The sequence below is a fragment of the Lathyrus oleraceus genome, chromosome 1 (genome assembly GCF_024323335.1).
Source record: "Lathyrus oleraceus cultivar Zhongwan6 chromosome 1, CAAS_Psat_ZW6_1.0, whole genome shotgun sequence".
Taxonomy (NCBI): Eukaryota; Viridiplantae; Streptophyta; class Magnoliopsida; order Fabales; family Fabaceae; genus Lathyrus; species Lathyrus oleraceus.
In genome coordinates, this window is record NC_066579.1 from 451821809 (window position 1) to 451835413 (window position 13605).

General features: G+C 36.8%; 1 protein-coding gene across 1 annotated transcript; it reads right to left on the minus strand.

Moving 5' to 3' along the window:
* Window positions 1–212: 212 nt before the first annotated feature.
* Window positions 213–747, minus strand: LOC127083360 (basic form of pathogenesis-related protein 1-like). The gene has a single exon (XM_051023672.1). The coding sequence runs from the start codon at window positions 745–747 to the stop codon at window positions 250–252; it is 498 nt and encodes a 165-aa protein (XP_050879629.1). The 3' UTR covers window positions 213–249.
* Window positions 748–13605: the final 12858 nt, after the last annotated feature.

Below are 13605 nucleotides of genomic sequence, written 5' to 3' on the forward strand. Positions count from 1 at the left end.
ACTCACTGCTTTAATAATCGTTTGATTATAATCGCACACTTTATAAAAACAAGATTTATTATTCTATTATATTTCAAAAAGTCTAGTATTAAATCTGAACCATTTGATTTTTATCATGGAAAGTTTGACAACCTGAATTCACTAATAAAATATTACAAATGTGAGTCACGTGAATATTATTTAATAATTTAGAAACATTACAACACAATACATGAGTCATAAACAAACTATGATTAAATAATGAAGCACTTAGAATGGATCTTGTCCTGGAATGTTGCCAGGAGGATAATAATTGCAAGTAATAAATGTGCCTCCATTATCACATTTTACTTTGCCACATCCAACACGTAATGAATCATTCCAAATCACCTGAGTATAATGAAGACATTCACCATCAATGCATTTGTTATTATAATGATCAAAGTGAGGTTGTTCATCCACCCACAATTTCACTGCTTCCGCACCACTTATGTAGCCATTGCTAATGGCAAGATTCTCACCATAGTGTCCACCATTACCACCCGAGGGAATCACTTTACAATCCTTGCGTTGATTAGCATAGTTTTGTGCAAAAGCTGCAATTTTGTTGTCCCAAACAAGATTTGGAATGTTAAAACCTTCAATAGCTGATCTTGCTGCGTTGTGCGGTTTCAAATAATCGGCTGGTGAGTCTTGGGCGCTTGTAATATTACTGCAACTCACAATGAGTATCAAACTTAAAATACACAATATCGAAAATGAACCCATTTTTGTTATCAATATGAGTTTCTTGTTGTAAGATGAAAATAGTTACAATTCTAATGATGTTTTATAGAGTTTTTTTTTTCTAATAAGGGAATTTGGTAATTGCATTAAATATTTATCTTTACCAAAAGAAATTTTTTAAAAATATTTATTTAGATATTTTTGCATAAAAATGATTTTATTTTTATTATAATTGATTCGAAATGTTAAATGGAAATGATTTTATTTTTATTATAATTGATTTGAAATGTTAAATGGAAGTGTGTGTATTTGGTGAAGATTGTTGATCTCTTGTGATGTATTTGTGTAGTTTTTTAACATGGAAAATTGGTAATTCAAAAATATTTTCTTCTTTATAAAAAGAAAATTGCAACTATAGCTAATAAAACCTATGTATTTTGAAGCTTTATTTTAGTAAACTTTATTTGAGTTTATGATAATAAAATTAATTTTAACTTTAAGTTAGAGATATAATTTGATAATTTTATATTACAATTGAATGTAATCTTATATTAATTTGTTGAACTTTCTTTTATATTGAAAAATCTAAATATAATTATAGAATATGATCGAGATATTGATTTTAACTTTTTCTGTTGATTAATAAATTATGATATCACTCTTTATTCAATATGGACTATTGAAGAAAAAGGAAATGCCTCCTAAAAAACAAATAAAAAAATACGGGCTCCTGATTTGTTATTTAATAATAGCATATTTTGTTTTTGGCAGAATTTAATAATAATCCTTAAAGAGGACGGGAGATCTTTAATTTAAATAAAGTAATCATTAAAGAGGACTTAATGGTTCATGTTGTGTTGAATGTAATGGATCTAACTAGGGGTGTTCAAAACCAAACCAACCCAATAGAAAACCGCAAACCAAACCAAACCAAACCAAATCGAAACCGCAAAAAACCGCATTTGGTTCATATGCGTTTGTGTCATTTTTTAACAAAACCGCACGGTTTGGTTTGGTTTGCGGTTTGTATTTTGCAAACCGAACTAAACCAAACCAAACCGCATTATGTTATCATCTAAACTTCACTTATCCCACATTCAATCCAAAACTAAAACCTAGTATGTCTTAACCTTACAATTACAAACGATTTTCTCTTACTCACACTTAGGGTTTCAAATTCAACCTTCTTAAATCTCTCCTAGTAGTACCGCAAATTCTTTTCGTCTTCTTTGCCATGTACATTTCACCTTTTCTACTCGAATATGTCCTCTCTTATGTTCTGTCTTTTTCATATTTTATATTATTGTTTTATCTTCTAATTACATTTTTATCGCACATTTCTTCTTAATCTCGCATCTCTTATGTTTTTTTTCATCTTCTCTAATCTCTCTTCTCATATGTTTTTTATGTTTTATTATAATGTTTTTGATATTATTTTATGCTACTATTTTATATATATATATATATATATATATATATATATATATATATATATATATATATATATATATATATATATTTTATTCTACTTTTTTCTAATCTAATGTTTTTGTATATTGAATGAGAAGTTTTTCTCTAAATATGATGAGTTTTGATGTTATTTACTAATGTATGAATGGCTAAACACAAAGTTACGTTGTTCTCTATAGGTGTATGTATGGCTAAATAAAAATATTGTAAAAAACCGAACCAACCGAACCAATCCAAACCGCATTGATTTGGTTTGGTTTGGTTTGATTTTATTTCTAAAAGCCAACCGAACCAAACCAAACCGCATGCTTTTTTCTCTTGCGGTTCGGATGATTTTTATGGTCAAAACCGCACAAACCGCACCGCGAACACCCCTATAGTGGCAGTCAAAATACGTAGGTAAAAGTCTATTTACCGTGACACATATATTCATTTTTGTGCATAGGCGTTATGCATGATGTTGTATGCTTATTATGATAGTCAAAAGACGTAGGTAAAAGTCTATTTATCATATGTGTATCCTGAAATACTTATATCTACGTTACTTTTTCAGACTTTACATACAGTAAAGAGACTTTTACCTACCCTTTTTTACTTTTTTTGACGGTCATTATAAGCATGCGACATCATGCATGACGTTTATGTACAAAAAAAAGTAAATGCATGTGCCATACCCGCTGTCTACTCCTCTTGTGTGCAATTTTTTTTAGTTTGAGACATAGTTACTTCGATATTTTTTTTGAAAATATAGTTATTTTAGAATTTAAAAAAATTTGTTTATGTTATAAAAAAATCCACAATATGCTACCTTAATTGCATCTGTAATATAATTGATGCACTAATCTTTGTAATAGCACCTGACCATAATTATAGTGTGAATTAAAATCATGGGCTTGATCGCCATTAAAAATCACATGAGACAATTTTTTTCATCAAAACTCTAAACTAAATAACTCAAAAAGTCAAATTACTTATGTAATGAAATTTCTTAACATAATGTATTTTTTAACGGTACATATCAAACATTCTCGATTAGAATTCACACTACAACGGCTGCAATGCAATTAGTAGTAACCGTAATGGCCACTTTAAAGGATGAAGTAGATTTAAAAATGCATAAACTTGGGAGAATATTATATGAACGGTGAGTGAAGTAAAAAATAAAGCTTATAGTTGAATTTACAAATGAGAGAGAGAGAGAGAGAGAGAGAGAGAGAGAGAGAGATTATATATAAGTTTGCTAAATACAGAAAAAAAGACAAGAGATTTGGAACAAGTTAAGTGTGTTAAAGATGAATAAGCTTATGGTGGAGAGAGAGAGAGAGATATTTTGCATATAAGATTGTTTAATAAAGAGAAAAAAGACAAGAGATTTGGAAGAAGTCAAGTGTGTTAAAATGAATAAGCTTATGGTGGAATTTACTAACCCTGTTAATAAATGAGAGAGAGATTATATATATATATATATATATATATATATATATAGAGAGAGAGAGAGAGAGAAAAGACAAGAGATTTGGATCAAGTAAAGTGTCTTAAAGATGAATACGACATTATTTTTGATTATATAAAACGATATAAAAGATAGACAGAAAAAGTATTTTTATAATTTATGTATAGATTTTTTTGATATCTGTCCAGAGTCTATTAGGATGGAAAATAGAGAAGAGGATCACAAATATAACTATTATCATCAGGTTCAAAATCATGAGGGAAAATAAATTTTAAAAAGGATGCGTAATAAGATTGTGGTTGGGCCAGGTAACATACCTATTGAAGTGTGGAAAGTTTTTAGAGTTAAATGTGTTTTGTGGATAGACAAACTTTTTACAGAAATAATGTGTTCAAGGTAAATTTGGGATCAATGAAGAAGAAACAATTTAGTTTTGATTTATAAGAATATGGGGGGGGGGGGATATACAAACTTGTGAATATTACAAGGGGAATAAACTTATGAGTCATACTATGAGTCTATGGGAAAGAATGATTGAATGAAGACTACGAAAATATACTTAATTTAGGGAAAAATAATTGGTTTTATTCGTTACAGATGGGTGAGTAATGGATAAGTATCAGATGGATCAAAAATAATTGCACCTAGTTTTTACTAACTTAGAGAAGGCGTATGATAGAGTACCCTAAAGAGAATTTCTGAAAATACCTATAGAAGAAATGAATTATAATTACCTATATTTGAACTATCCAAGATACGTAAGATGGGGTATCGATTAGTGTACACATATAGGGCCTAGAGACAAGTGTTTTTCCCATAATAGTGAGGTTAAACCACGACTCAACCCTAATCTCTTACCTATTTACTTTAGTTTTAGATGTACTTACAAAACATATTCAAGAGCTAGAAATGAGATGTATGATTTTTGAAGATGACATAGTCTTACTTGGAGAGTCAGAAAAGGATTTAAGTGAAATGTTGGAGACTTGGGGACAAGCCTTAGAAGCTTATAACTTCCTCCTTTGAAGAAGTAAGACAGAGTATATGGAATTTAAGTTTAGTAATATGAGAAGTGTTTCTAACACTAGTAAAATAATACATAATTTCATGACAAAGTTTTCACCTCACCCTACAAAAAATTGAGGAATAATGCCAAGGTGCACCATATTTTATTTTGTATTTTTAAATAAATACCACATATTCCATTGGTTTTTAAATATAACCGAGGGGAAAATAATTCAAGACATGCTTCGAATCTCAGCAAATGCAGTTTATATTTTTATTTTTTTAAAAATAGTGCATTTCTTTTTATTTTGTTTTTTGTTTTTAAATTAATGAACTATTCTTTCGATTTTATTTAATAAATGAGGAATTAGATAATCAGATTTTAAAATGAAAGCACTCTTTAATTAGATTTTAACCTAAACCTAACTTATATGTAGGCGCTCCAAACTCGTACGCATCATTCTTTGTGATGGATTACAAGATAGAAAAAATCTGCAAGTTTCTTCTATCTTGAACAAAACATTATTTCTACTCTTGCATTCCATCCCAATATAATGGTGTTGATGTTGTTGTTGTATTTCTGGAATAATATTTCTATATTGCCAATTAAGGAAAACTTTTCATAATTTATTGCTTTCCTAGATTTATAATATTAATTTATTCCTAAACATGTTTGTCATACGGTGAACTGACTTTGTGTGTTTTTGCTTCGGAAAGCAAATGTCGCGGATAGCAAGAGTCACCGCCGACTTTTCTTTTATCCAATAAGGAAAGGCGGAAAAGAACAGGAAAGACCTTGGTTAGATTTTGGGTTCGGGAGGTACATTATACAAAGGGAAGATGTTAGCACCCTTTGTATCCATGGTTATCCATGGGCTCTTAATTGCTTGATCACTTATGTTTTTCTTGTCTGAAAAAAAGTGTTTGTGAATTGCTTAGAAAATGTTTTGAAAAGAGAGTTTAACTTTGTAATGATTCTCGTACGAATGTATACAAAGTATTTATCTCGTTTAATTTTGAAAGCTGTTTAGAAAAATATAACTTGGCAATGATTCTAGTACGAATGTATACCAAGTGGTGATTTTCTAATAGATGTTTTGCAAAGTGTGAGGTGTGAAAAGTATTTTAAGTTGTGAGTCAGCATTTAAGAGTTATACCTACCCAAGGTCTTTATGGGCATTTCCTTTCCTTAGGAGGGTAAAACTGTCCTTACTATTGAGAAGTAAGTAGTATTATCCTTTGGATGTAAAGGGACATCGTAGGGTCATCGATTGGTCATTGAAGGCAACATTTGTAAGGATACCTTAGCATTCGAAGGGACGATCATCATTTTAACCGTAGGCTACCACGAAGGGTCATCGAGGGACAAAATCATATATTCGCAGGCAACATCCGAGGGACTATGATTTATTTTATAGGGACATGATGATTTAATCAAAGGGTCTTTGCTAAGTGTATCCCCACATTCGCGGGACATGACCATAATACCGTAATACTGTAATACCGTAATACCGTAAGGCAACAAAGAGAGGTCCAAGATCACATATTCAAAGGCCATATTTTACAATCAATTAGGTAATTAGGATGAATCTCCATATTAAAGTCAATTAAGTAATTAGGATGAATCTCCACAAGGGTATCCCACAAATAAAGTGGAATACCTAGCAAGCTACCTTTTTCGGGGATATGTGAACCCTTGAATTGGCAAGTCACTCTTGGGGTTGGCGCCGGATTGAATTGGGCGGAGGTAACCTTTGTGCAGATGAGTTTCCTTCAGGGTTTCCTTTAGGGTTGCTCTGAATTCTCTGGGTTAGCCTCCAGGGTTTGCTGTCGGTGGGTGTTTGCCTTTCTCCTCCGTTTTACGTTCTCTCTTTCCTGACTGAAGTTCTGGTATTTATAATGCTTTTTGTGACCTAATGGGCTCAGAGTGAAGCCCAAAAATTCTGGTATTCGCAAGCTTCGCTAGGCGAAGGATTTGCTCGCCTAGCGAGCAAGCCAGTTTAGGCCATTTTCTGGATTTGGCCACCTGTATGCTGGGTCTTTGTTCCCTTAAGATCAATGTCTTGAAAAATAAGTCGGAGTGCCTTGAAAAATGCCTTGTAATATTAACGGGCAAATTTTGGGGTATGACAGCTGCCCCTGTTCAATATTCTTGAACCGAGAGAGTCAGAATGGTATGTACGCCATTCGTGGTCTAGAGGTGGAAGATTATTGAGCACTTAGAATGCCCCAAAAATTTGCACTTGTCAACTAGTCTTGACGGAGATGGGCTTAAAGATGCCCTCCAGGAAGTTTGATGATGAGAGCTTCAGAGTGTGTCGTACATTAGACGATATCTGAAGACATGGGCGTCATACCGGGTCGTACACTAGACCGTATAGTGAGTCATCCATTAGGCTGTCGACTTTGCTGGGGAGTCATAATGCCACACGCTGCTGGGGATAAGGGATCAGAATGGATCATACGCTAGATCGTATCTGAATGGCAGAATGAGTGGTCCATTAGGTGGGTGACTTCACTGGGGATGAAAGATCAGAATGGATCGTACGCCAGATCGTATCTGAGTTGCAGAATGAGCCGTCCATTAGGCTGTATCTGACGATAAAAAGTAGTCGTGCGCTAGACTACATTTCAGAATGTACCGAACGCTAAGTAGCCTCCGAGTAGCAGAATGAGTCGTCCGTTAGGCTGTATCTGAGGATGAAAGGGTAGTCGTACGCTAGACCACGTTTCAGAATGTACCGTACGCTAGGTAGTATCGGAGGAATAAAGATCAGAATGGATCATACGCTAAATCGTATCTGAGGGGATGAACATCCAAATGGGTCGTATGCTAGACCGTATTGGAACAGTTGGAGGAACCATACGTTAGGCTGAATCAGAATGAACCGTACGTTAGGCTATATCTGACAATATTTGTATATGTTGTATTTGTAATAAATGTCTGGGATGGGCTTAAAGATGCCACCATTAGGAGGATATCATAATATTCATGTGGATTATATTTGAAAGATGTAAATGTAATCGATAAAGATGTCCATCTGAATGGATCTTTATTTTGACCGTATCAGGAGGATACTTAACCTGAAAAATAAAGCTAGCTTTATGCCATGTCATGATGCATGAGATGTTTTATGCTTTCGAAAATAAATGCGAACATTGTATGCATGCGTATGCTGTGAAATGATGTAATGAATGAATTATGCGTCTGAAAAGTTTTCCTGGCGACTCCCCTGGGGAAAATAAATCCCCACATCCTGATTGGAGATATTTGTATTGATGACCCTTTCTTAGCCGGGGATGCTTGATTTCTGTCTGATGGTAGGAATATTCAACAGAGCCTGGCTGGGGATGGAGGGGATGACCAGTCTGTGATGCCAATTTCTTCTGGGGAATAACTGTTTTTTTTTGCTGGGGAATAGAATTAGCAACCGGATTCATTGGAAAGCATGGTTAGGCCTTCTCCTCGATCCTGAAGTCTTTTAGTAATTGCTATTTCCGTTTTATGCATGTATTTTTGGTAAACATCAATCATATTCAAATGCATATACTAATTCAAATTAAATCAATGGACGTTTATGCAAACAAAACAGAGAAAGCAAAACAAAAGCATCTTTTTTGGAAATGACATTGTATTGATTTTGCAAGAGGGCCTATAAACAGGCAATTTGTGTACAAGGAGACAGAAATCCTAGTAAGAGGAGATTGTCAAGAAAGCAAAGAAAAAGCTATGAAGAAAAAGTCCTATTGATTCTAATTCCACTACTGTCATTATGTCTTCAAGCCTCTCATCTCCTGCTGTCGGATAAAAGTGATTGGCTTGTTCAGTCCCTTTGACTTGGGTGAAGTTGACCGAGAACGGGACATAGTCATACGCTTTAATCCTTAATTTTTGCCTGGACCGCCTTTTCAGGTTTTCAGCCCACCACGATACCCTTTTTTGCCCAAGCCGCCTTTTCAGGTTTTCGACTTGCCGGGTGTATATTTTTATATGTTTATCCCTAATTTTTGCCCGAACCCTTTTGGTCCGCCGGGATGCCCTTACTTTTGCCTAGATACGTCGACCTAGCGGGTCTCTTTTATGCGTAGTATTTTTTAACTATGTCCGCATTCACGGGATGTGGGAAGTCTTCGTCATCCATTGTAGCAAGCATCATGGCTCCACCAGAGAATACCTTCTTAACTACAAATGGCCCTTCGTATGTGGGAGTCCATTTGCCTCTGGGATCACCTTGTGGTAGAATGATACGCTTTATTACCAAATCGCCAATTTGATACACCTGTCTCTTGACTCTTTTGTTAAATGCCTGGGTCATGCGCTTCTGATATATCTGTCCATGACAAATAGCCGCAAGTCTCTTTTCATCAATCAAATTTATCTGATCCAGTCGAGTCTGAATCCATTCATCCTCGTCTAAGCCTGCATCTTTCATGATTCTTAGAGAGGGAATCTGAACTTCCACTGGTAAAACGGCTTCCATTCCGTAGACTAAAGAGAACGGAGTTGCCCCTGTCGAAGTGCGCACTGAAGTGCGATAACCATGGAGAGCAAACGGTAACATCTCATGCCAGTCTTTGTACGTTACTGTCATCTTTTGTATGATCTTCTTGATATTCTTATTAGCAGCCTCCACGGCGCCGTTCATCTTTGGCCGGTACGGAGAAGAGTTATGGTGTTTTATTTTGAGCTGTGTGCAGAGTTCAGTAATCATCTTGTTGTTCAAATTGGTGCCATTGTCCGTGATAACTCTTTCAGGGATTCCATATCGACAAATAAGACTATTCTTGATGAACCGTGCCACCACATTCTTGGTAACAGAAGCAAATGAGGCTGCCTCTACCCACTTTGTAAAGTAATCAATAGCAACAAGAATGAAACGATGTCCATTTGAAGCAGTAGGTTTAATCTCTCCAATCATATCAATGCCCCACATTGCAAAGGGCCAAGGGGCTGTCAACACGTTTAATGGAGCAGGAGGCACATGTACTTTATCCGCATAGATCTGGCACTTGTGACAGGTTCTGGAGTGATGGTGGCAATCAGCTTCCATGGTAGACCAATAATACCCTGATCTCAGAATCTTCTTGGCCATCGTATGTCCACTAGAATGAGTCCCAAAAATACCATCATGCATGTCTTCCATAATTTTTTCTGCTTCCTTTTTATCCACGCAGCGCAACAAAGTCGAATCATGATTACGTTTGTATAACACCCCATTACTCAAAAAGAATTTAACGGAGAACCTCCTCAGAAATTTCCTGTCATTGATAGATGCCCCTTCGGGGTACTCCTGAGTTTCTAAATATCTTTTTACTTCGTGGAACCAAGGTTTCTCTTCTACTTCATCAGTATTAAGTTCATAACAATATGCTGGTTCATCTAATCGTTCAATGGTGATCATGGGAGCTTCATCATCCCATCTGACCCTGAACATAGATGACATGGTAGCCAATGCGTCTGCAAACTGATTCTCTTCTCGTGGGATATGTTCGAACGTAATCTCTTCAAAGTATGGGATTAATGTCAACACTCGCTCTCGATAAGGGATGAGATTCGGATGTTTAGTGTCCCATTCTCCTTTGATTTGACTGATTACTAGGGCTGAGTCTCCGTACACACTCAAAAGCTTGATTCTTAGGTCTATAACAGCTCTGAGTCCCAAAATACATGCTTCATACTCAGCCATATTATTGGTACAATCAAAACATAGTCTAGCGGTGAAAGGCGTATGGCAGCCCCTGGGAGAAATAATTACAACACCAACACCGTTGCCCAATGCATTAGAAGATCCATCAAAAACCATAGTCCATCGGGATCCCAGTTCGGGTCCTTCATCCGGTCCAGGTTCTTCATAATCAGTGACAAGCATGACATCCTCATCTGGGAACTCCAAATTCATAGATTGGTAATCATCCACCGCTTGATGAGCCAAATGATCAGCTAGCACGCTTCCTTTGATTGCTTTCTGGGTAGTGTACTGGATATCATACTCTGTTAAAATCATCTGCCATCTTGCTATTCTTCCGGAGAGGGCAGGTTTCTCAAATATATATTTGATAGGATCCATCTTAGAAATCAATAAAGTGGTGTGATTCAACACATACTGTCTTAGTCGGCGAGCAGCCCAGGCCAAAGCGCAGCAAGTTTTCTCAAGCAGTGAGTATCTTGTTTCACAGTCGGTAAACTTTTTGCTAAGGTAGTATATGGCATGCTCTTTTCGACCAGACTCGTCATGTTGCCCCAACACGCACCCCATTGAATTTTCTAACACGGTCAAATACATGATTAGAGGTCTTCCTTCAACTGGTGGTATCGGAATTGGAGGTTCCTGGAGATACTTCTTGATTTTTTCAAAAGCTTCTTGACATTCATCATTCCATATCATCTCTTGATTTTTCCTCAGTAATTTGAAGATGGGTTTGCAGGTAGCAGTCAAATGGGAGATAAATCGGGCAATGTAATTCAAGCGTCCCAAGAAACCTCTGACTTCTTTATCTGTACGGGGAACTGGCATTTCTTGAATAGCTCTCACCTTAGCCGGATCAACCTCAATTCCTTTACTACTGACAATAAAGCCCAAGAGTTTACCGGATCTTACTCCAAAGGTGCATTTGTTCGGGTTCAACCTTAACTTGTATTTCTTCAACCTCTCGAACAGTTTGTATAAATGATCGAGATGTTCTTCTTCAGTATGAGATCTGGCTATCATGTCATCCACATATACCTCTATTTCATGATGGATCATATCATGGAACAAAACCACCATAGCACGCTGGTATGTTGCCCCTGCATTCTTTAAACCGAATGGCATTACCTTATAACAGAAAGTGCCCAATTGCGTCACAAACGTAGTTTTCTCCATGTCCTCAGGCGCCATCTTAATCTGGTTATAACCTGAGAATCCATCCATGAATGAGAATACCTTGTGTTGAGCGGTGTTATCTACCAGAACATCAATGTGCGGAAGTGGAAAGTCATCCTTGGGACTCGCTCTATTCAAATCTCTGTAATCTACACACATTCGCACCTTACCATCCTTCTTTGGCACTGGTACCACATTAGCAACCCATTGCGGATAAGAAGTAATAGCCAGAAAACCTGCATCAAATTGTTTCATAACCTCGACTTTGATTTTCTCAGACATTACAGGACGCATGCGGCGAACCTTTTGCTTAACAGGACGACAATCTTCCTTCATTGGCAAACGATGCACTACTATATCAGTATCCAGTCCTGGCATGTCTTCATAAGACCAAGCAAAAATCTCTACATAGTCATGTAACATCTGAATCAATCTTCCTTTGACACTGTTTTCCAAGCCTGCTCCTATTTTGACTTCTTTCTTGTCCACTTCGGTACCCAGATTTACAGTTTCAACTGACTCCTCGTTCGGCTGTATAGTCCTTTCTTCTTGCAGTAACAGTCTGGCAAGTTCTCCAGGTACTTCACAATCTTCCTCACTTCCATCCTCGGCTTGGTAGATCGGATTTTCAAAGTCATAATGAACAGTAGCAGAATTATTATCAACAGGATCCAGAGTGGATATGGATCTGCAATTTTGTTACGTGAGTGTGTGTAAGAAAACATAGCTTGTTTGGAAGATGACAGGAAAGATAAAGAGCGCAATATTTGAATGCAAAAAGTCCATTGATTTATTGAATGTGAATATGCTTATGAAGATGACAAAACCCTTAACAAATTAGCTATTGTGCCCCGGGCATAGACACAACGCTTTAAGAAGTTCAATTGTAAAAATTAAAAATTTGCAACACTAAAATAGACAATAACAATTACTCCTGACTAAAGGAAATCGGGATAGTGTTTTCAGCCTTCCAATTATTGAGTCCGTCACCAATTGTTGGGAAAATCCAGCTATCCAGGTCGCAATCGCTATCAGCATCTTCTACAGCATTAATCTGCGTTTTGACTATCTTTTCAGAGTTAAACCCCAGGCTAGACTTGTCAGACTTGTATGGTACATCGATCAGCTGACCCCAGCCAGTACGACCACCATCTTCCACCACGGCTTAAGCGTCTTTCAGGGAAATCATAGCAGGAGGAGCACGAATAACCTTGGGCACACAGGAGGTTGGCTTAAGGACAGGATTAGTCGGAGGAACTACTTCAAATGACTGAGAAGGAGTCTCAAAGAATTCACCATCCATCTCGACGTATCTGAAGGTATACACACTACTGACAATATACTCTTCTTCTCCACACACAGTAACAATCTTGCCCTCTATTGAATTACTCAGCTTTTGATGGAGAGACGAAGCTACAACACTTGCCCCATGAATCCAAGGGCATCCCAACAAGCAGGAATAGGCAGGACGAATGTTCATTACGTGAAAGGTAGTGTTGAAGACTTGAGGTCCTATCTTGATAGGGAGAACTACTTCACCATGTACAACACTCTTCGCACCATCGTAAGCACGCACCACAGTGTCACTAGGTTTCAGTTCAATGCTTTTACAGTCAAGCTTATCGAGCATAGCTTTCGGTAGCACATTCAAAGAAGAGCCATTATCGATCAACACATGAGACAAAGTGATCCCCTTACACTCAATGGAGATATGCAGAGCTTTATTGTGATTCTTTCCCGCCGGTGTAAGGTCAGCATCGGAAAAGCCTAGGCCATTGTCAACAGCCAAGTGAGCAACATAATTTTCGAACTGATCGACAGATGTCTCCTGAGGTACATGAGCGGTCTTCAAGAATTTTATCAATGCATTGGCATGGGATTCAGAAGATAACAACAAGGATAACATCGAGATCTTAGACGGGGTATGCCCCAACTGTTCTACCACATCAAAATCACTCTTGCGGATGATTTTTAGCACTTCTTCCATTTCTTGTTTGGCAACATCTTCAGTAGTAACTTCGACCGGTGTCTCAGACTGAGAAAGGTTGACCGGTTCCTTTCCTCGAGTTTCAAGGGCAGGAGGTGAGATTTCTGGAGAGAAGATCCTTC